The sequence below is a fragment of the Pleurodeles waltl genome, chromosome 1_2, assembly GCF_031143425.1.
Source record: "Pleurodeles waltl isolate 20211129_DDA chromosome 1_2, aPleWal1.hap1.20221129, whole genome shotgun sequence".
In the NCBI taxonomy this organism is placed as follows: Eukaryota; Metazoa; Chordata; class Amphibia; order Caudata; family Salamandridae; genus Pleurodeles; species Pleurodeles waltl.
The window spans coordinates 1,015,724,041-1,015,749,045 of record NC_090437.1 but is presented as its reverse complement, the minus strand read 5'-3'; the positions used below and the strand labels follow the sequence as shown (position 1 = coordinate 1,015,749,045).

The following is a 25,005-nucleotide window of genomic DNA, read 5'->3' as shown; positions in this document are numbered from 1 at the left end:
ACTTGGGTCTTAGCAATTATCCAACATGGTTATTGCATAGAATTTCTCCAACTCCCTCCAAACGTCCCACCGAAAACACACTATGTCAAAACAGCAGATAGACCTTCTAGGACTAGAAGTTCAAGCATTACTGCAAAAAGACGCAATAGAATTAGTACCAGGTCCACAAAAGAACACAGGAGTTTACTCACTGTACTTTCTAATACCAAAAAAGGACAAAACTCTGAGACCAATATTAGATCTCAGAACACTAAACACCTTCGTCAAATCAGAACACTTTCACATGGTCACGTTACAAGACGTAATACTGCTACTGAAACAGCAAGACTACATGACAACCTTAGATCTAAAAGACACCTATTTCCATATACCGATACATCCCTCGCACAGGAAATACCTAAGGTTCGTATTCAAAAGAATACATTACCAATTCAAAGTGTTGCCATTCGGAATAACGACTGCGCCAAGAGTCTTTACAAAATGTCTAGCAGTAGTAGCTGCACATATCAGGAGGCAGCAAATACACGTGTTCCCGTACCTAGACGATTGGTTAATAAAGACCAACTCGCTAACAAAGTGTTCACACCACACAGATTATGTTATACAAACCCTTTGCAAACTGTGTTTCTCCATCAACTATGCAAAGTCACACATTCTGCCGTGTCAAACACAGCAATACTTAGGAGCGACAATCAACACAACAAAAGGGATAGCCACTCCAAGTCCACAAAGGGTTCAAAATTTTCACAACGTAATACAAGCTATGTATCCAACACAAAAAATATATGCAAAGATGGTATTAAAACTCCTAGGCATGATGTCCTCATGCATAGCCATTGTCCCAAACGCAAGATTGCACATGAGGCCCTTACAACAGTGCCTAGCATCACAATGGTCACATGCACAGGGTCAACTTCTAGATCTGGTGTTGATAGACTGCCAAACATATCTCGCTTCTATGGTGGAACAGTACAAATTTAAACAAAGGGTGGCCTTTCCAAGACCCAGTGCCACAATACGTGATAACAGATGCTTCCATGACAGGGTGGGGAGCACACCTCAATCAACAAAGCATACAAGGACAATGGGACGTGCATCAAAGAAAGTTTCATATAAATCACCTCGCATTGTTAGCTGTATTTCTAGCGTTGAAAGCATTCCAACCCATGATAACCCACAAATACATTCTTGTCAAAACAGACAACATGACGACAATGTATTATTTAAACAAACGGGGGAACACACTCAACACAGCTGTGTCTCCTAACACAAAAAATATGGCATTGGGCAATTCACAACCACATTCGCCTAATAGCACAGTTTATTCCAGGGATCCAAAACCAGCTAGCAGACAGTCTCTCTCGGGATCACCAACAAGTCCACGAATGGGAGATTCACCCCCAAATCCTGAACACTTACTTCCGAATTTGGGGAACACCTCAAATAGATCTATTTGCAACAAAAAACGCAAAATGCCAAAACTTCACATCCAGGTACCCACACCGGCAATCTCAAGGCAATGCTCTATGGATGAATTGGTCAGGGATATTTGCATACGCTTTTCCCCCTCTCCTTCCATATCTAGTAAACAGATTGAGTCAAACCACACTCAAACTCATACTAATAGCACCAACATGGGCAAGACAACCTTGGTATACAACACTACTAGACCTGTCAGTAGTACCTCATGTCAAACTACCCAACAGGCCAGATCTGTTAACACAACACAAACAACAGATCAGGCATCCAAACCCAGCATCGCTGAATCTAGCAATTTGGCTCCTGAAATCCTAGAATTTGGACACTTAAACCTCACACAAGAATGTATGGAGGTCATAAAACAGGCTAGAAGACCATCCACTAGACACTGCTATGCAAGTAAATGGAAAAGATTTGTTTGCTACTGCCATAATCAAGATCAACCATTGAATGCATCTCCAAAAGATGTAGTAGGGTATTTACTACATTTGCAAAAGTCAAATCTAGCTTTCTCTTCCATAAAGATACATCTCGCAGCAATATCTGCATACCTGCAAATTACTCATTCAACTTCCCTATTTAAAATACCTGTCATAAAAGCGTTTATGGAAGGACTAAAGAGAATTATACCACCAAGGACACCACCTGTTCCTTCATGGAACCTCAATATTGTCTTAACAAGACTCATGGGCCCACCTTTCGAACCCATGCATTCTTGCGAAATGCAATACTTAACGTGGAAAGTTGCATTTCTCGTTGCCATTACATCTCTAAGAAGAGTAAGTGAAATTCAGGCGTTTACTATACAAGAACCATTTATTCAAATACACAAGAATAAGGTAGTTCTAAGAACCAACCCAAAATTATTACCAAAGGTTATCTCACCGTTCCACTTAAATCAAACAGTAGAATTACCAGTGTTCTTCCCACAGCCAGACTCAATAGCTGAAAGAGCACTACATACATTAGACATCAAAAGAGCACTAATGTACTACATTGACAGAACAAAACTAATTAGGAAAACAAAACAACTATTTATTGCATTTCAAAAACCTCATACAGGAAATCCAATATCAAAACAAGGTATAGCCAGATGGATAGTTAGGTGCATCCAAACCTGCTATCTTAAAGCAAAGAGGGAGCTGCCTATTACACCAAAGGCACACTCAACCAGAAAGAAAGGTGCTACCATGGCCTTTCTAGGAAATATTCCAATGAACGAAATATGTAAGGCAGCAACATGGTCTACGCCTCACACATTTACTAAGCACTACTGTGTAGACGTGTTATCTGCACAACCAGCCACAGTAGGTCAAGCTGTACTAAGAACTTTATTTCAAACTACTTCCACTCCTACAGGCTAAACCACCGCTTTTGGGGAGATAACTGCTTACTAGTCTATGCACAGCATGTGTATCTGCAGCTACACATGCCACCGAATGGAAAATGTCACTTACCCAGTGTACATCTGTTCGTGGCATTAGTTGCTGCAGATTCACATGTGCCCACCCGCCTCCCCGGGAGCCTGTAGCCGTTTGGAAGTAATCTTCAACATTTGTACATTTGTAAATATATTACTTTAACATTCGTTTTGTACATATTCATTCCATTGCATGGGCACTATTGCTAACATACACCACTCCTACCTCACCCTCTGCGGGGAAAACAATCTAACATGGAGTCGACGCCCATGCGCAATGGAACCAAAGTAGGAGGAGTCCCTCGGTCTCGTGACTCAAAGACTTCTTCGAAGAAAAACAACTTGTAACACTCCGACCCAACACCAGACGGCGGACTATGCACAGCATGTGAATCTGCAGCGACTAATGCCACGAACAGATGTACACTGGGTAAGTGACATTCTCCTTCCAACAAATGACGATTTAAACTTCATTCAGTCTTTTTCTACACATTGTACTTACGAAAAATTTTCTGACAAATATATTTTTGTCAAATGCCATCTTTAAAAAAAAAAAAAAAAAAGCTCCTCCTGAGGGAGGAAGATGCAATTCCTGACCCACTGTCTGCATACCAGCTTCTCATAACCCTGAGACACGTTACCACTGCAAACCTTTCAAAAAGGACTCGGACCGAAGAGCAGATTTCATGCACTCCAAGAGGAAAGGTAAGACCTTTAAATGGCCTGGGGGAGGTATCAAAAACCTCCTTTACAGAGGAAGCTCAAGAGAAACTGTTTCTTACCTCAGTCGGCGGTAGGACAAAAGAAATCCCTGTCTGAATTCTGACGGACAGGCACACTTGACACAGAACAGTCTAGGCATGGTCAGTCAAGGCAACCTAGATTGTCCGACATCTTCACCATAGACTCATCCGATGCCACACGAGTACGACAGCACAAGATTCGACATCGAGGCCTAACCCTCCCATTGCTCGACGTCATGCCTACGGATGGTTCAACATCAGTCGAGACAGTTACTTTTAACCAGCAACTCCCTACACAAACTTTGATCAGACTCTTCACTTCAGGGTTGAGGGCTCACATGGGACCTCTGCAGGTTCAGGGCATGTGGTCAGACAAGGGACAACTATATCACATAAATAAATATGCTGGAACTCAGAGGGATTTTAGTGCTAGATGAACTGCTATCATCCATACAAATTTTCTGCTTGTTCAAACGGACAACACGACGTCAATGCATTAACTGAACAAGCAAGGAGGGACTTGCTCACAACCCCTATTGCTGGAAGTACAAGCCATCTGGAATTGGCTACTAGCATGAAATGTAACAATACTGGCGGTTCCCCTACCAGGATCCCTGAACACCCAAGCAGATTCTGAGCCACATGTAAACAGAAGATCATAACTGGGTTCTAAGCAACTGTCATTCAAGCCATTTTTCAGGGCTGGGGGCAACTGCAAATAGACCTGTTTGCAGACAAAGCAAACAAAATGCCCAAGCTTTGCATCCAGGTTTTACCAAACAGGGACTAAGGGGAATAGTCTTTTGATCAAATGGTCAAATATTTTCTGTGCAAAAGACCCTAACCGTGTTCCATGATAATAGGGTAGTAATGAGAACCAATCCTAGTTTCCTTCCCAAGGTGGTTTCTGATCTCCATATTAACTAGTTTCCTGTTCCCTACATTCTTTCCCAAACCATCCGCGCCAGCAGAGATCTTCGCACTCTTGTATCTAAAAAAAAAAAAAAAAAGTTCTGAAGTTTGTTTATCTTAAAACAAAAGAGATTAGACCATTTATTTGTGAACTGTGGTCCAATGTGAACCGACATACCTGCTTCCAAACAAACTATTTCCAGATGGATAGTTTATTGTACTTGCCTACCAGTTAACTAATAAGCAATTGACTGCCAGGCCCAGTGCCCACTCTACCAGGATCAAGGCAGCAGCAATAGCTCTCTGAAGTCCACAAAGATGTGACGCAGGGGTGTGGAACTTCATAAAATATTTACTTGTCCATGGGACAGGTTGCTTCATAAATTTGTCCTGTAACAAAATCCACTTGTCTGTTTGCTGCCATGTAGTGCAAAGACAAATTATGGCAGCAATCATTATGTATTATGATAATAGCCCCTCTGATTATAGTAGGGCTTGAATACTAGCAATTCCCTTATTTTGCCACCTTTCTGCAGATTAGTGTACTGGGACTTGAGGTAGCAGTGAGCAATAGTTCTGGGGTTGGAGTGCCCTTATTGGAAACCTAATGACTTGTATGTTTTAGGGTTTTCACCTGCTCTTCTCTAACCATTTCCTGTGCTGGAAAAGGATGGAAATTTACTCCTTGACAAAGGCAGAAGTTAAACGTCATCCAGGGTTTGGGGGGGGTTAGTAGTTGGAGGGAAAGTGGACTTCTAAACTTGCGCAGATTGTCACATGCATGTTTGCTTGTTAAAAATGGAGTTCGCAAACATTTTCTAGGAGTACGATTTCCTGGCCTTTATGAAAGCCATAAATCTACACAAGGACATATACAACAGGTGCACGTTTGACATTAACAATTGGGCATCTCATTTTGTCTGGTGTTAACCAAAGCCTTTTGTAATTAACAATTTAGCTCTTTATCTGCTGGCTTCACTGGACAGCCTACTTTCATAAGAAGCATACAGTTGTTCAGTGCCAGGAGCTACTGTAGCAGTGTGCTTTTTGAGAATGTTGATTAAAATGGCGGCCCCGGCAGCTTCCACAACGTTTTTACAAAAATCATGTCCAAACAAGACACTGACCAAACCAAAAGGCTTGCAAATGCTTGTTTATTTTAATATTTCCCATAATCCTGTTAACAGGTTACTCATTTTCCATTAATTTTTTGAAATGCTAGCATGTGTAAACAGATTTTACTAAATGATGCTTCAAAGAAACTGTTGCTAAAATTTCACAGTAATTTAGCAAAATGTTTCTTTTTTTCCTAGTTGCATTTTGTTTTAGAACACTATTTTAAAAGCAAATCATTAATCATGCTTTCAGCATCTGCAAATATTTGTATGTATTCTGGGAGCATTGTTGCTTCATATTTTTTTAAACTTTGGAAAAGTGTATACATTTTTATACTGGAACCACTGTTGGCAATGCAGTCCAAGCTTATAACATTTCCCTAGAGCACGGACCCTAACAAAGGCTTTGCGTTAACCAGATACAAGTTCGAACGGCATGAACGTGTGGGCACAAATTACCTTAACTGCAGACAATGCCCTTACCTGCTCCATAGTGTGTTACAGTAAATTGGCAGCCAAAGGGTTTGTGCTGCAGGGGATTGGACCTACTTGTCCCAAGGACAAAATAAACCATGAATCTTGTCTTTTACCCCATAAGCAATGTCCTGGGTGTCGGGCAATAGGAATTGCACACCCCTGTGTGATGTGGCGATCTGTAGATACTTTGAAAAGACACGGTCTTGATTCAGATACCCAAGTGGAACAGACCTCATTGTCTAACTTCTTTAAATAAAGATGTCAGCTGCTTACTCTAGCTTTGTCTGCAGGGCTATGGGGTGGGCTGGATATTCTATTCAGTGCTTGAATATTGATTGAGGATCCCCTGGAAGAGAAGGCTAAGCACCCCCCCTCTGGGTTCATTCTTAGTATTTTGTTGCGTACATCACCTAAGAGTACTGACCTAACTGTCACCTTTCTCTGACCTGAGGCATGGTGGGGATACTGGTGGTCCTTGAGGCCTTAAAGGCATGATGGTATTTATTTGATTTAAAATGTTAATCTGAGTGCAGCCTATTGGTTAAGTGTCTGCTTTTCATTAGTTCTCTTCAATAAAAGATAGTATTGCACTCTTGGTCTCCAATTTTCTGACTTACAGAAACGCTGGAGTGTTTATGGCTGGTTATTAAAGTAAAATGTAACAACAATTAAACATGTTTTTCTTTGTAATATAGTTTTTTTGTCATGTTTGTTTATAAAATTATAGACAATTATGTGTTACATATACGTTGTGTGTAAAAATGTATAGAATTAGTGTGCACTTCAGGGTCCCCATACGAGGGCAGGTGTATTTAGTGGTTATGACTTCAAGGATTCACCTGGATGAGAACTATGTTTACATGTTAAGAATATTTTCCTTAAATAAGGAAAAGTTACTATTTGGGCACACCTGATTACCAACACATTAAGAAGAGTTATAGCTGGCCTTCTAGCTCCTTCCTGGAGGGAGGCACTAATGGTTAGTTTTCAAAAAGGCAGTGGAAACATCCCAGCTGCTATCAACCTATGTCTTCATTGGACAGCACTTTTATCATCTTAGGAAGGACTTGAGCTTTCAAACGTGAAGACTGGCAGTGGAGAATTCTGCTTTTTCAGAAGTATAGTTTGGGTTTCGGCATTGTGTAGGCACAGTTGAACAGTGCCCAATCCATCTCATAACTGGGTAATGCCAGCACCAGAAGAGGCTACGTACTTATGGCTTTTATGGACCTCTCCTTTGTTTGATACAGTGCACTGTTGCAAATCATGGGACATAATGAAGGGGATGGCTATTGACCAAGCACTGATAGACTTACTAATTCACATGCACTTGAACACGTCTGTTAAGACGTGTTATGGTACTAAAGGTGAACTTCTAGTATTAAATCTACTTTAAGCATCTGCCAAGGTTCAGTGACTAGTGCCTTTTTTGTTTCTCCTACATATGCACATAGAGAAACACCTATGCAAAGCGGAGTATGTGTCCTACTTTGGATGACACAGTACCAGTGCTTTTGTGACCAGATGATGCAGGCACATTATGTGGTACATTTCAGCCTTTTGGTAAGGATGCTCTGGTCCACAACCAGCTTGCCTGGGAAGGTGGTGTATAGTGGGTTAAGACCTTGAAGCTTGCTCACTGAGGTGATATGACTGGGAACAGTCTTGTGTGAGGAGCGCAAGGGGAAGCTGTGAAACCGCTCCGAGGGAATGCACATCAAATGTCAGGACCAAACGAAGGTCCCACTGGGGCATGACGAAAGAGGGTGCTGAAAAAAGTGCTTGAGACTTTGAGGTTGCCAGACCAGCCCTCATTGATTTAAATCAGTCTACAACCTCTACCAAGATCAAAAGATAAAATACATTGGAGTACTGGATGCAAAGTCTGCAAAAGTGTATCCATCGGAGAGGTTATCAGTCTGAAGCCACAAACTCCTCTGTACTTGCCCTCCAATGGGGAGGCAAATGGCATCCTTACTGGGTTTGCTGATGTCTTGCCTCTTTGTAGTTCCACATGCAATACTTAACCGAAGGGTGGAAACAACGGAATAACCTTTTTGATTTTATAATACTATCAGGATCTACTGGCTCAAACATTGATCACGGATGGCTATCTTCAGGGATATGGGGGGGGGCTCATATGGGACACTTGCAAACCAAAGGGGTGTGGTCAGGCAAAGAAAAGAATTACTCTATCAATCTTGTAGAATTTTTAGAGCTGTTTATCTGGCGCTGAAGTCTTTTCCATATATAACCCCTTTCTTGTCCAGACCACAACGGCAATAATGCATTTGTTGAGAAAACGAGGGGGGGGGGGGGGATACCCTCTCTCTCTCGCTCTCTTAAAGCTCAAGCCATATGGAAATAGCTAATATCCAGGAGCTTAACTATAACAGCTATTCATCTTCCAGGGGTTCAGAATATACAGGCAGTAACTCAGCTGAGTATTTCAAGAAGAGCACAGCTTGTTTCGAAACAATCCTCAATTTATGGTAAACACTTAAGCCTTGGGCATGTCTAGGGACAAGCTGATGGAAGTCTATAAACTTTAGAACTTACATGCTCAGAGGTGCCTTGGTACTGCTGTATGTAAGGAGCATCTGGCGCAGTTAAACTGGTGTGAGTGGAAGGGTGGTAGTGGAGGCAGCTTTATACAGTGAGTCAGGAGGGTGAGTTAAGTGTAAACTTTGATCAAACTATCTCTTGTGATATCACTTGCATAGCGCTGTAGGGACAAATTGGGTAGGGTGAGAAGTATATTTTAAGCTCTGATGGATCCCCCACAAGACACTATCTCCTAAAATGTATAGGACATTTTGGGGGGGGGGGGCAATACTTTATCCCTCTATTTTCAGCTCCTTGGTGTTTGATTTCAGTGGCTATTTCCAATGTGGGCTTTCAGACCTGAAGCTTTGTATCTGAAAGCGATATTCCAGATGTTGGAAAGCTCACCAGACTTTCTCTGGCATCATGCAGCACTAGGCATAGGGCAAATCATCCTTGATTAACAGGGCTTTATCATTAAGAGACATAGAAAGCGGCAAGAAGGGTGTATTAAAAGTAATGGGCCCACTCCAAAGCCCAGAAGGTCGCAAGGAAGTCATTAGCAAAGATAATTGTACCTTGGCACATGCTACATCAGCAATAGATATCCTTCCACTTTGTTTATAATGCCCCTGGGGCTGGAGTTTGCCAGACGGCAAGAACCATCCTTGCTGGTTGATAGATGGGTGTTTCACATGGGGTGCTTAAGTGATCTATATCGTTTGGAGGGGGGAACACACAACCCACAGATCAATAGCCATTAAAATATGCAAAAGGCACACTGAGAAATGGGGTTTGAAGGATAAAATCCTCTTGGAAAATGCCTCTACAGGACTCTGGGATTCTGGCTGGCCTAATGACACTTAAAGGGTTTTATAATTTGGACCTGCCAGGCATATCCAAGGTCGGCGATCTTTGAGAACCAAGAAGTGTTCACATTTGAGGATCTGATTCAACAATATGAATTCTGATTCCCCAGTATTGGAGATTTACACGTCTCACACTCCCTGTCCAAATATTCTGATTGCAAGCCATTGCGAATGACCATCACGACTGGAGTATACTCGTTTTCACTCCACTATTTTGGCACACGATCTCACAGATTAATAGGACTTTGCTAACTGTAAAATACCACTTGATAGTCTTAAAACTAAGTGTGAGCAAGATGTGGGAAACTTGGATGAGACTGGGAGGAGGTAATCGGAGGAAAGCTGCGAGGTTGTTTCGACCTGATAACATTAGATACTGCATGCTACACATACTTAAAATGAGAAATTATTAGACAAATGCCTAAGATACAGAAAAAGGGGCCCACCTGTGTATACCCAATGGGGATGCACGAAACTGCAGCACTTCTGGTCTGGGATACAACAAAGCGTTTCAAAGGTCATCAAAACAGAATGGGGAATGAATATGTGTGGTCTGAGTGGGGAGACCAAAAACACCGAGGTGTTGTAATGGGCTTGAAAAATGGACTGGTGTACGCAGGTCAAAGGAGCTGCACATGAGTTAAGAGGGTGTCTGAGGAAGTTCGAAAAATGTGACCCATGGTGCGGAGTGAAGGATTAACTAGTAGGTTAGAGAAGGCGTCACCATAACTATATGTAACCAGAGTATATACTCTATGCTTAATTTGGAAATAAAAAGGTGCCGGTGTCCAAAGCCCTCCTCTTCAACACGCGGCTGCTGCAATTAAATGTGCGAACGTAGAATACTGAAGCAGCGTAATCCAGAAGCCATCTCGGGCTTCATAAAAACATTTACATCCGCTCCCTATCCCTTCAGTTCACTCTTGCCAGCTTTCTGTGTTATATTGTGGCGCTTATTGGTTTTTCTCTTCCAGCCTTTCCCATGTGTCGCTTGCTCGCACTAAATGCTTGAGGTTAAAGGAAGTGCCGGCAATCAAAGTGCAGCTGCCCTGCACCAGAAACAACCAGCACAAATTAAGCACTGGATATACTAAATTTGTTTTCTGTGTATGTAGAGAATAAGCAAATGTACTATTTACATATTGAAAGAGACAGGGACCAGGGCACTCAAATGTCTTTATAATGAAAAAGCTGTCCAAAAACAGAGTTGCAAAAGGTGTTTAATCCAAGATCAGAAAACAGCCAACACGTGTTTCGTCCTAGCGGACTTTTTCAAGGCTGAAACATAAACAAATGGCAATTCTTATACATGAGATACAATGTATGAGGATCTAACACATGGATACAAATTTTACCACAAGGGATAAGCCCCTTAGAGTATATGGACGATCAAGCAGAAAGGTGATACCCCATTATTGGATTGATACATAGGATAGAGCATGCCATTGTGTAAAGAATACAGTGCATGTGGATGGAAAAGGTGAAAAGTTTTTTTTTTTTTTAAATTATAAAAATAAATATATATATATATATATATATACACTAATAGATATTCCTTCTTAGTGTGGGTGGAAGAAATCCCCCTGGAAAAGTAGGGAAGTATGCACGTGAGCCTTTTATTTAAAACTAGTATCCAAGACAGAAATTAGTGCATGCATAGTAGATGGCAGGTGGGAAAAGCCGTGTTCGCAGGCAAAGATGGAGAAAAAAGGGGGTAATGCTGATGAAAATAATTATTACCTCATAAATTTAAGCTTGGATGAAGAGTAGTCCTAATTAGGGCTGTTGTAGCCCCTAAAGTATAACATTGGCTCTGGGGAAAGAAACCAGATGAAGCGTATTAAAGAAACTGGGATGTCCTGGACTAAGGTGAGCAAAACTAGATAATACGATAAAGGAAAAAATAAAAATAAAAAATGAAAAATAAATTAAAAATAGAATTCATAGTGACCTACCCACTATTTAAGAAAGGTATTGCCATAAATTCTGGCAAGTATTCCTGTCTTTGACACAATGCGGATTGCCGAGTTAGTGGATACCTAAGTTTGTGTAGTTTTTTGTCCTTGATATACAGTTGATGTTTTTGTAGGACGTCTCTAAGAATGTTAAAGTTTTTTTGTTTAGTGTCAGGTGAGTCTGTCATTTATCTCTTTTTCTAGTAGTGCAATGTCCTGTAGAAGTTTGTCCCTTTTAGCTTTAGCATCGCGGATGAGTATGTCCATCATCCCGTATGATGAAGTAATTAACAACTTTTCCCATTCTCTGAGTAGGTCTGGGCTGAGGTCATCAAAAGATGGAAATAATATGATCCTCAGACCCCTAGGTATTTGTTGATTTTCTATGTACTTCTGTAGAATTGTATAATCCCACCAACGGGAAAGTTCCTGTTTTTTAAGTCGTTCCAGTTTAATGAACTTGGTTCTAAGGCCTTCATGTGATGGGTTGGAAGTACAAATTATAGTAGTTTGAGAGTCAGACTGAAATAGTTCTTTTAACATGTATAAGAATTGCCATTTGTTTGTTTCAGCCTTGAAAAAGTCCACTAGGACGAAACACGTGTTGGCTGTTTTCTGATCTTGGATTAAACACCTTTTGCAACTCTACTGTTTTTGGACAGCTTTTTCATTATAAAGACATTTGAGTGCCCTGGTCCCTGTCTCTCAATTTGTATTTCACAGCACAGTACATAGGTGGTCCTTCTTGGGGTTCCATTTGTGAAATCTGCATCTTCAAAACCCTTGGTGGTTGGGTTTCCCTGACCAGGCTGGCACCGTGCATAAATACATGCTACGCGACTTTAAATTTGATTGGCAACAGATGTGCGACAATAGCATTAACCACCTCCTCTATATGAATGTGTACTAAATACTATTTACATATGTACGGAGGGGGTAAATGTAGTAGTAAAACGGATTTTCCTCGGATATACTCCTATTGGGGTCCGTAGATGCTGTGAAGCTGTTAGGTAATGCTTGGCCCCTTGTGGATGAAAGCAAATATTGCTTTCAATCCATTTTGTTTGATTAAAAAAAAATAGCTCTTTTGGGGCATATTCATATTCACTCTTTAAAATTGTTTTCTTTGCGGATATTCCTGTGGTTTTTTTATTTTTTTTTATTTTTATTTTTTTTACAAATATAATAGAGACTTCAAAGTAGGAGGTAGCTTAGGGATGTATATCGCTGGTTGTACCCTTCACAGTTGTTGCAGTAGGTCTCGGCAACTCTGGTCTCTTCCATGTGTGTTGAGGGAAGTGCTGCAGTAAAAATTAGTCTTTCAGTCCGTTGAATTAACTGGTGAGAAATCTGAATATCGATGTCGGAGTGATGGGAGGGATGACTGCATGTAGTCTAACCAATGATATTTGCTCAGGACAGCTTTCCAACCTAGCGTTTTTGCCTGCTGCCTTTCTAGACCAACACCTGCCTTATGCAGATCAGTACTGACCCTGCCTTTCATGGCAGCAGACCATTCTGAACTGCCGGGTGAGGCCCACACCAGAAAAGAGCGCAAACCACCCCAAAGGTTACTTAAACCGTGGGTTGTCATTTAAGTATACCCCGGTGCTAGAATTTCGGCAAGCATTTCTCCCATCACTTTAGTGTGATTGAATTTGAATATCCATCAAAACAACATCAATAGTAACAACTCTGAATGTGGAGATAGGACTGATCCACCTAATGTAGGAAAGGTAAGCACGATATTTATGAACTGTTTATAGAAAATATTTAGATGTTGCTTTAAAAGTAGTTTAAATCAGTTTACCGACTGTTTACCTCAATTTTAAAACTGCCATCCATTTAATTACAGCATGAAAGCTTCAGAGAAAAGCAAGCTGCAGAACTGAGTGGGAAAGAAAACCACCCTAAAGTTTATTTTATGAAACAAACAATTGGCAACTCGTGTGGCACCATTGGCTTAATTCATGCAGTTGCAAACAACCGAGAAAAATTAAGCTTTGGTGAGTTATCTTAACTTTTGGCTGACTTGTTTTGGTATTGCGTTGGTGTACATGAAGCATTGTGAATGTTGCAACAGTACATGGGGGAAATATTGGAACAGCAAGTACGTTTGACAAAGGATAGTGCTTCCATACAGAGCCACTTGGACATTGCACATGTTAATCATCATAAATACATTCAAGGACCAACCACAGATCAACACCTAAACAGCCAGACATACACATTCACCTAATAACCTTGCATGCAGACCATTAGTGGATTTCGCACAAACCACATTACATATAGTTGTCCAGTTAGGCCTGGTCGTGTATCTAAGGATCATCTTTGATTGTAAAACGCTTGAATACAGCCCTGCGTTAATACTCTGGTGCATATTTAATCAGTATATCAATATATGGTCCGTGTCCACACCATATGATGAACGAACTTTTGCGCACCTTTCTCCAGGCTATAGCTTCTAAGACTGAAGAAATAATCATTGCAAGTCTGTGTTGCAACATCTATTTGGCAAATAGTTTAGTGTGTACCAGGAAGGAGAGCAAATGTAGTTTAATGGCCTGAAGCAGTTCTTCCCAAATTTCTTAGCCAGGACCCAATTTAAGAGCAACAAAACTTCAGGAACCCACCTGGATGTAACCGACACGAGACTGGCGTTTTTAATGTAATGGTTGGTATGTTTAAATTCCTGCCAATCACCAATAGATACTCTTTACATTGTGTTCCTCTGTAACAGCTTTTTATAAAATGTCACGACCTTGACCATACCCTTCAATATGTTTTTATAGGACTGTGGCCAAGATATTATTTTGCATTGGCAGATGAACTCGTCTGGAGCTGGAACACTTTAGTGTGGGGTGTTGGCCTGTTGCATCTGACTATTATCATAAGGCTTCATGCAAATCTGAAGGAAAAAACCAAACCTGCAGCAATATTGTCTCCCCCAAGGACATTAAAGTACTTTACAATAAATAATATCAAATGTATTAAGCACAGGCGATTGTGATTTGCCCAGAATCAAAGTATGTTGAGCCAACACCAGGATTCAAACTAGTTTCTGCCATATCCAGGGTCTGCAGCTCTTCCTTTTGGGCCACATCCATCCTTCTCGATTGTGTGAAAACCATACACAAATGGGACTATTTTGTATGTTCACGTATAGTGAACACTTTCTCAAGTAATGTGATGTCAAGCAACGGATACTGAAATGTTCACCTTGAGTTTTGCTTGGGAATATGTGCAGAGGTGTGTTTATAGTTTGTCATAGAATAAGTGTAGAAGAGTGGTAACCAGAGTTATGTAGATAGTGGTGCATTTTGGAGCACACTGTTGCAAATATATCGCTAAGGCATTGTGTGGTAGCAGTCATTTACAGATGGAACATTTGCACAGCCATAGTTTACTGAAACTACGTATAGCATGCAAATGAAGTGTAAAAATCTGATTATATTCGTAAAAATGCCTTCTCTGAGGAGTCCTCCATATGGAAGGAGGACTTTCAGCCACAGTGTAGGAGTTCTCACGCCTGATTGACATTTTCTAGCATCTATTCAGGGCCACTTGAATTATGCAATGCTACAGCTTTTTCATATAAATGATGGATTTGCCACATAATCCATAATCTGCTGCCTAATCTTCAGATTTTAATAAAATAGTTCACTCCTGTATTGGAACTTTCATAGATTCACATGCTTGAATACTTCATCGTCGAGATGGTAGTCCCTGGTGGAATATAAAACAAGGCCTGAAGATGTGTATATACACAATACATGAAGTAGGCCTCAATACAACAACCAGTCCGTTATTTTCTAAAATGGACTCAAACTTAAACCAATCTCATTGCCTCACCCCTCTAGAACCTCCTGTGAGGAGCCGCCTTCCCTCAGATTTTCCGCCATACGTTGTGCTGAAGAGTCTCCTTTGAGCTCTGGTCAATTGTCAGAAAACCTGTTTCTACATCTTTTGGATATTTCTATCTAATCTGGCGATTCAAACTGGCTGCCATGTCAGACACCAAAGAGGCCTTTTCAGATCATGTGCCTTCTCTTTAAAAGAGTATATGTGGAGGATCCACATGAGGATTGTATTTACTGCCTGTACCCCAGCCACAAGACTAAGGACTAATCTGCAGGATGTTTTCTCCTAAGACCCTGAAGGACCGGGATGGTCGCCTTCTGTTGTGGCTTCAAAGAGAAGACTGGACACCTTGCCTCTGAGGACAGTGCTTCGATTTCTGCCCCTAAAACACCTCTTAAAGTTCTGAGGGGCAAGAGCCACCTAGGAAAATGGTGCAAAAGACATCAAAGCATGGCTCTCCACAGAAGAAACTGGGTACAGAATCCCTCAAAGCAAAGAAAGCTGCTTCAGAGCCGGCCACTCCTCCTAAAGTGCTTTACAGATTTAAGAAGCCTAGCTTCGCACCGTCGACTATGCCCTTGTCTACGATACCCTCGTAGATGACCGTTTCATTGGTGACACCAGTTGTGGTAACCATCTCTACGTTGACTGCAGTGGCTGCAGGATCTGTCAGACATTATCCTCCTAGTCAACCGGGCACCCCATCTCTGACACTTCTCTCGACAACGACACTCCCGTCAGCAATGCTCTCGTTGCCAACGATTCAGATGATGCCTCAGACACTCTTGTTGACGGTCCAACCGTCGGCGACAATGTTTCCAGTGACTATCGTCGACACCCCTGTCAACAAGTGGTTTCTGATTTTCAACACCAGGATTGCGTCCAACGAAAAGACGGACCATCTACGTTACTTTTGGGTCAACCTGCATAACATACTCCACTTAAAGCTCTCTAAAGCTCGTTCAACACCTTCTGTTACATCACTGAGCAGTTGCAAGACTCTTGCCATCTAGGTTTTTAGATGATGATGGCTCAGATCAAGATACAATGTTTGGAGTAGCTAGAAGTCCTTCACAGCTACACGTGAAATGCCAGAAGTACTCGGACGACGATTCATATTATGGCCAACAGTACTATGACCCAGTACAACAGCAGGGAACAGTATCTCTGCCCTCCGGTCTAGTGTCCGAACTTCAGGCTATGCTGGCAGACTACAGAGAACACTTATACCCTCAGCTGGGGAAAGATCCCACGCCAGCAGTTTCTGCTCCAGCTACTCTGGCACCTCTGCCAGTTTTTCCTGCAACATCACAAGTTCCTCTTCAGGCTCTGCAGAGTCCTCAGGTCCAGGCCTCTTCGGATGAAGCGGCAGAGGAAGGAGACGTTCTCTCCGACCAGGACGAATGGGATGAGTATGTGCTCCCGGCACCCCCTTCACCAGAGCCATTAGCAGTCGAACCTCCTCCTGAGGATTTTGGCTCTTCCCATAACCTCTTAAAAAGCAGCAATGAGGTTTGCGCTGCAGTTGCCATTTACGCAGCAGGACTGTTTTCTGTGAGTTTAAAGAACCGAACAGAAAATCCATTAGGGCTATCCCAATCATTGACCATGTCTGGAGTCTGGGGCTGAGGATTATGAAAAACCCGGCGACAGTGCCAGCAGTGTTGGCAAAGCTGGACAAATATAAGGAAAAAGAAGACACTCCTTCGTGCCTAGTGGGTCACTCGAATCCAGACTCTGTGGTTTCTCAGGCTGCCAGAGATGCTCCAAGAACCCTGCAGCTCCCTTATCGGCCCCTACTGATAAGGATGGAAGGCGCCTGGACAAAATCGGGAAGAGGTTCTCTTCTATGTCAATTGTGGGCCGTGCAGCAAATTCATTGGCACTACTGGGCAGATACGACAGGCAGCTGTGGTCTGACATCGCCCACTCTGTAGAGGATCTTTCAGATATCAACAAGTCGGATGCTAAAAAGATTATGGAAGGTCAACAAACATCTGCAGAAGTAATTGACTGCGCCCTGGACATTGTGGCCATGGGATTTAGGTTTCTGGCCAGTTCAGCCATCTGAAGGAGCCAGGGATGGCTCAAACACTAATTTCAGGCCAGATGTCCAAACAAAGATCCTGGAACTTCTGTACGATGGCCAAGACCTGTTCGGCACGCATGTCGACAATGCCCTTCAGGCAATCAAGGCTGATACTGCTAGGTTGTTGGGATCCCTACAGTACAAGTGTACTCCCTTTCAGGGAGCCAGGGGTAGAGGCCACTCCTCTTTTTGAGGTGGCTACCAGTCTTCATTATCCAGCCTACTCCTCCCAGTATCAGTCTAGTACCATCAAAGGCAGCCTCCGGTGGCAGCATACATCAGACCTCCACCTAGAGGCAGATCGTGACAACAGTCCAAGGATGCCTCGCACAGGCAATGACAGCCTCCAGGGGCAGGCTACCCCTCCCTCCTTGTCTCCTACATCTGTCAGATCACAAGCGACAAGTGGGTTCTGGATATCATCACTCGTGGCGATCTCCTAGAATTCACTTCCAGGCCTCCCGAAACTCCCCCCTCCCTGGAGCATCTACATCTCCTCTCTTGGAGATAGAGGGCATGTTGTCCAAAGGGGCGATAGAGGTGGTACCCTCTTCGCAGCAAGGAAGAGTTTTTTTTATTCTCCATTTTCTTCCTCTTAAGAAAAGTCCCATTTGTGGAGGTCCATCCTGGATCTGAGGCAGCTCATATCTCAAAGCAATCCTTTCAAATGGTAACTTTGAAGAAAGTACTACAGCTTCTCAACAGAGGAGACTTCATGGCTTCCCTAGATCTTCAGGATGCATATTTCCACATTCCCATTCACCCCAAGAACGGGAAATTTCTGAGATTTATGGTAGCCGGCCAGCACTTTCAATTCTGAGTGCTACCCTTCAGACTCCAATCCACCCCCTGGATTTTCACAAAGTGCTTAGCCCCACTAGCTCCATATGAGACATCTCAAGCACCAGGTAGTCCTATATCTGGACTATTGGTTACTAAAGGCTCTGAATATCTCTGCTCTGTCGCTCCCTCACGACCACATTACGTCTTTTCCAACAATTAGGGCTGTCTTGACAGACCAGTCACAGCTTCAACCTACCAGAAGGATAGTGTTTCTGGGTGCATCATTGGACACGACTCCTGTAAAAGCCTTTCCTGCAGAATGTCAACTCAAGCGTTTGACATTGGCAGATTCAGTTTGAAGGAAAAAAAGTCCCTTTCAGTTCAGAGGTTAAAATCATTACTGGGGATGTCCTGTATCAACCTAGTTCCACACTGCCGCCTTCAGATGCGCCCTCTTGAAGAGCTCGACAAACAGTGGAAGTAGGCGCAAGGGTCCTTCGGGGACTTTCACCTAACACCAAGGATGGTCACTCCAGTGGTGGTAAACGCCTGCAAACATTTCAGTAGGTCTGGAGTTCCTGAATTAAATCCCTCCGTTCACCATCATGACAAATGCTTTGATGGAGGGATGGGAAGCATGTCTCAAAGATCTGCAAGTCAGTGGCAGATGGCCCAATTCTCATGCAATGCTGCCTATCAACCTCCTCTATCTCAGAGCTGTGTACCTTGCACTACAAGCTTTTCTACCAAGAATCCAAGGTTTGTTGGTGCTTGTCCAGACGGACAATGCAACCACCATGCACTACATAAACAAGCAAGGCGGAACTCTGTCTCTTACTTTCCACAGAAGCTCATCTGGACCTGGTGCATTCAGAATTCAGTGCACATAAGGGCGGAACATCTCCGGGGAGTCAGCAACACCACAGCAGACGCACTAAGCAGGCTAAGCACATCTTCACATGAGTGGGAGCTGAATCAGACAACGCTGGATGCAGTCTTCTGCGGGTGGGGGACACCGAACATAGACCTCTTTGCGACGTCTCAGAACGCGAAATGCCAGTTTTATGCAAGCTGGCATCCCCCAACCAGGGTCGTGGGGAAATGCCCTTTCGATAGCCTAGTCCAGGATTTATGCTTACACCTTTCCTTTGATACCCCTTCTTCCTCGGGTCATCAGCAAGATCAAATCTGAGCCCTGCCAAATAATTCCAATTGCTTCAGCTTGGCCACATCAACCGTGGTACACAGAGCTTCTGTTGCTATCCTCGTGTCCTCCCATCAGGTTAGCACCCATTACGGACCTGCTCACCATCAGCCAGGGCCAAGTGAGGCATCCGGATCCCAAGCATCTCATGTTATGTGCATGGCTCCTGAGTTCAATTAATTCGGCCATCTAAATATTCCCTTGGACTGTCACAGTTTTAGCTAAAACACATGCAGATGGCACCAATAAGACTTGCACCTTAAAATAGAAGCGGTTTTGTTTATGGTGTACTGCGAAACATTTATCCACTTAAATCTGCTCCAGAACAAGTTTTACCGTACCTTCTCCTGGCGAAGTCTCTGGTCTCGCCCATGCATCCATTAAGGTCCACTTAGCTGCTATCTCCAGATATAGACTACTATCCAAAGGACTGTCCTTCTGGTCTCATCAACTGAAAGCAGTTTATGAATGTCTTATTCTGATCCTTTCCTTCAGCCAAACGACCATCTTGGCAACTGAATACAGTCCTGACTCAGTTGATGGAGCCATTTCAACCTATTCATAAATCAGACATTAAGTATCTTACCTGGAAGGTGGTGCTCCTATTAGCGTTTACATCTGCTCGCAGAGTAAGCGAGATTCAAGCCTTTACAATCCAAGAGCCTTTCATGAGATTTAGAGAAGTCATTCTATGGACAAACCTGAAATTCATCCCAAAGGTGCCAGCTGATTTCCACATTAACGTGCCAGTGGTCCTGAAGACTTTCTTTCCACGACCACAGACTGGGGCAGAAAGATCACTGCATTCTTTGGATGTCAAGCAATGCCTTAAATTTTATTTGCTGCGGACAACCTCAAAGTCCAGTCAGCTGTTCGTGACATTTAGTGTTCCCAGGAGAGGGCATTCTGTTTAGAAACAAACCATCTCTGGATGGATTTCTAGTGCCATATCTTTTTGCCACCCAAAAGCTGGTAGACCGCTGGACACTAAAGTTTGTGCACATGCTACATGAGCTGTGTCCACTCCTTGTGCACTCTTCTCTGGGGTATCCCATCCAGACATTAGTTGTGCAGCCACGTGGAGGACAAGGACAACTCACGCCTTCACGAAGCACTACTGCCTGGATGCTGAGACGCTCCATGATGACTCGGTGGGTCAAGCAGTCCTTAGACATTTGTTCAGATAAGTTGAGATGTTTGTTTCCCTCCATCTGCTTCTGATTTAATCACATTTTATGGCTATTAACATAACTTTCTTACATATTAATAGTCTTTAAAGCGTTATTTTATTCTGCATGTAACAGTGACACTTTTGAGACAGTATTTCTTGGTACAGAAAATGTTACTTACTGCTTGCTACTCTAGTCAAGCATGTGAATCGGACAGTTCAAATACTGGAGTAAGTAATAGGTTACTTACCTGTAACTGTAGTTCTCAACTATTGGACACTTAAATAGATTCACATGCAGCCCGCCTGCCTCCCCGGAGGAGCTCACCTTTCATCAGTGTGCTGGGTTATTTCAGCACTTGTGCAGCGCCTGACAGGAGGTTCTAGAGGGGTGAGGCAATTTGATTGGTTTGACTTTGGGTCTATTTTGCAAAACGACTATGATGGGTTGTTGTAGTGAGGCCTACTTCATGTATTGTGTGCATACATCTTCAGGCCTGGTTTTATATTCCACTGGGGACTCCCATCACGATGACTGGGAAGTATTGCAAGTATGTGCATCTATGAATGTGTCCAATACTGGAGAATTAAAGTTACAGGTAAGTAACTTTTATGTTCGATGGCATGTGTAGCTGCAGATACACATGCTGTGCACATCCCGCCATCTAGTGTTGGGCTCGGAGTGTAACAAGTTGTTTTTCTTTGAAGAAGTCTTTTCGAGTCACGATCGAGGGACTCCTCCCCTTTCGGCTCCATTGCGCATGGGCGTCGACTCCATCTTAGTTTTCTTTCCGCCGTCTGGTTCAGATGTGTTCCTCTTTGCTCTGTTTCGGTTCGGAAAGTTAGTTAAATCTCGGAAAATTCGACGGTATTGTTTGCGTTCGGTATCGGGTTAGTTAACGCAGATCGACACCGAATTTTGAAGAGCTCCGGTGGCCCTTCGGGGTTTCGATTCCCTGGCGGGGCCTGGTTGGCCCGACCACGTGCTTCTTCAAGGCTAATTGAACGGACCCCATTCCGCTTCTGCCCCGAATGCCACAACAAGTATCCTTACACAGATCAGCATCTGGTCTGTAATTTGTGTTTGTCTCCCGAACACAAAGAGGATACCTGAGAGGCCTGTCGAGCGTTTAGGTCGAGGAAAACGCTAAGACCGGAGAGCAAGAAGACTTCAAATGCCATCGGCAGGACACCAAGACTTGGAGGAAGAAGAAACCTTCTCCATCGTGGATTTGGACTCTGAGGCTGAATCCGAACAGACGCCGAAAACCGTGAGTAAAACACCCCTGGCCAAAACTCACGGAAAGTACATTAAAGCCCAGGGGGCGCCACCGCCGACAGGCCATGGCTTAACCTGAAAATTAGGTGACCGTCCATCAGCCCCGAAAAAGGGCACACGTGTCGAAGTCATCCGACTCCGGATTAGATAGCGGCACAGAAGACTCTGCACCGGGTCAGAGCAATCTCGACATCGAGAGACCGGCACCGAAATGAGTCGGCACCAAGATATTAGAACACCGAAAGCCAAAAAAGTGTCTTGGGAGCCGAAAAAGACGGTTGAAAAGGTTTGGATACCTAAACATCCGGCTTCGGAGCCGAAACCAAGTTCCTACACAGAGTAACAGGGCCTGTCCTCACAAATGCAAGGACACAAATTTGGACAGGAGCTAGAAGCAGGGGAGCCAGATTACACACAGAAGGCTCCACATTCAAAAAGAGACAGGGAAAATCAGAACTCTCCCTCCAATCCGAATGAAAAGGAAACTTTCTTTCCAAGAGAGACAAACAACCACAAGCAAAGGTGGCAAAACAAGTAACTCCGCCGCCACATCGCTAACCATCACCAATGGCCACTCCACCAATGATGCAGTCTCCAACGCACACAGGGATGAGCCAAGATGATCCTGATGCATGGGATCTTTATGATGCGCCTGTATCAGATAACAGTCAGACTGTTATCCAGCAAGACCATCACCACCCGAGGACAGTACTGCTTACACACACAGGTGGTGTCCAGAGCAGCTGCATTTCACAATGTCACCCTGCACACAGAACCAATTGAAGATGACTTTTTGTTTAATACGGTCGTCCACACAATCAGTACCAGTCTTCCTATGTTACCGGGAATGTTGAAACACGCAAAGCAAGTATTTCAAGAGCCTGTGAAAGGCAGAGCCATCACTCCTAGGGTGGAGAAAAAGTACAGACCTCCCCAACAGACCCTGTGTACATCCCGCAGCAATTGACACCGGACTCAGTGGTAGGTGCAGCTCGCAAAAGGGCGAACTCGCACCTCGGGAGATGCACCACCACCCGACAAGGAAAGTCACAAGTTCGACGCGGGGAAAAGGGTTGCGGCACAAGCAGCCAACCAATGGCGCATTGCCAATTCACAGGCCTTATCGAGATATGATAGAGCTCATTGGGACGAAATGCAACACTTCGTAGAGCATCTACCCAAAGAGTTCCAAAAGCATGCACAACAAGTGGTGGAAGGAGGCCAGAGTATCTCTAATAACCAGATACGGTCGGCAATGGATGCAGCAGACACAGCTGCAAGAACTGTAAATACAGCAGTCTCCATACGGAGACACGCATGGCTACGCACCTCAGGATTCAAGCCCGAAATTCAACAGGCGGTGCTGAATATGCCTTTTAACGGACAGCAGTTGTTTGGGCCGAAGTGGACACTGCTATCAACTTAAAAAGGACACAGATACGGCCAAGGCCATGGGCACCCTTCTCACCACAGGGCAGAGGCACATTTCGAAAAACACTGCTTAGAGGGGGGGTTTCGAGGACAAAGCACCGAACCCTCAACCTCACAAACAAGACCCACATACCAGAGCAGTATCAGAGGGGGAAGTTTTCGGGGACAATACAGAGGGGGACAGTTCCCTAAAACTAGAGGAAAGTTCCAAGACCCCTCAAAATAAACAGTGACTTCAGTGTCCCAAATCCCCAACACAACGCCAGTGGTGGGGGAGACTAACACATTTTTACCAAAATTGGGAGGAAATAACACGCATGAGTCCTAGCCATTATCCAACATGGTTATTGCATAGAATTCATACAATTTCCACCAAATGTGCCACCAAAAACACACATGTCCAAACACATGGATCTATTACTGCTGGAGGTCCAAGCGTTGTTGAAAAAAGATGCAATAGAATTAGTACCAAATCATCAGAAAGGAACGGGTGTTTACTCTCTGTACTTTCTCATACCCCAAAAAGACAAAACTCGAAGACCCATCTTAAATCTCAGAACACAGTCTTTACATCAAATCAGATCACTTTCACATGGTGACACTTCAAGACATAATCCCCTTGCTCAAACAACAAGACTACATGACGACATTAGACCTCAAGGATGCGTATTTCCATATACCCATACATCCTTCCCACAGAAAATACTTAAGGTTTGTAATCCAAGGGGTACATTACCAGTTCAAAGTGTTGCCATTCGGAATAGCGCCAAGAGTCTTTACAAAATGCCTTTCCGTAGTGGCAGCCCATATCAGAAGACAGCAAATACATGTGTTTCCGTATCTGGACTATCGGTTAATCAAAACCAATACGCAAGAACGGTGTTCACAACACACTAAGTTCTAGAAACCCTTCACAAGCTAGGGTTCTCACTCAACTACAAAAATCACACCTACAGCTGTGTCAAATACAACAGTATTTGGGAGGAACAATCCACACAGAGGGATTGCCACTCCAAGTCCACAAAGGGTACAGGCATTCCAAAACGTAATACAGGCCATCCGCCCAAACCAAAGGTTCCAGGTAAAATTAGTGATGAAACTACTAGGCATGATGTCCTCATGCATAGCCATTGTCCCAAATGCAAGATTGCACATGCGGCCCTTGCAACAGGGCCTAGCATCACAATGCTCAGGCACAGGGTCAACTTCAAGATCTAGTGTTGATAGACCGCCAAACATACACCTCGCTTCAATGATGGAACACTATCAATTTAAACCAAGGACGGGCTTTCCAAGACCCAGTGCCTCAATACGTGATCACAACAGATGCTTCCATGTTAGGGTGGGGAGCACACCTCAACAAACGCAGCATCCAGGGATAATGGGACACTCAAAAGAGACCACTTCATATAAATCACTTAGAACTACTAGCAATATTTCTAGCGTTGAAAGCATTTCAACCACTAATAACCCACAAACACATTCTTGTCAAAACAGACAGCATGACAACAATGTATTATCTGAACAAACAGGGAGGGGACACACTCGACACAATTGTCTCTTAGCTCAAAAGATATGGCAATGGGCGATTCACAACCTCATTCACCTAATAGCGCAGTTCATACCAGGAATTCAAAATCAGTTAGCAGACAATCTCTCGGGATCACCAACAAATC

At 43.4% G+C, this 25,005-nt stretch overlaps 1 protein-coding gene across 1 annotated transcript in view; it reads left to right on the top strand.

Moving 5' to 3' along the window:
- The window catches only part of UCHL1 (ubiquitin C-terminal hydrolase L1), a 432,125-nt gene that overhangs the window by 55,862 nt on the left and 351,258 nt on the right, over window positions 1–25,005 (top strand). Inside the window, exon 2 of the mRNA XM_069201862.1 lies at window positions 13,370–13,520. Coding sequence (XP_069057963.1) covers window positions 13,370–13,520 — 151 coding nt within the window. The remainder of the gene's footprint in view (window positions 1–13,369; window positions 13,521–25,005) is intronic.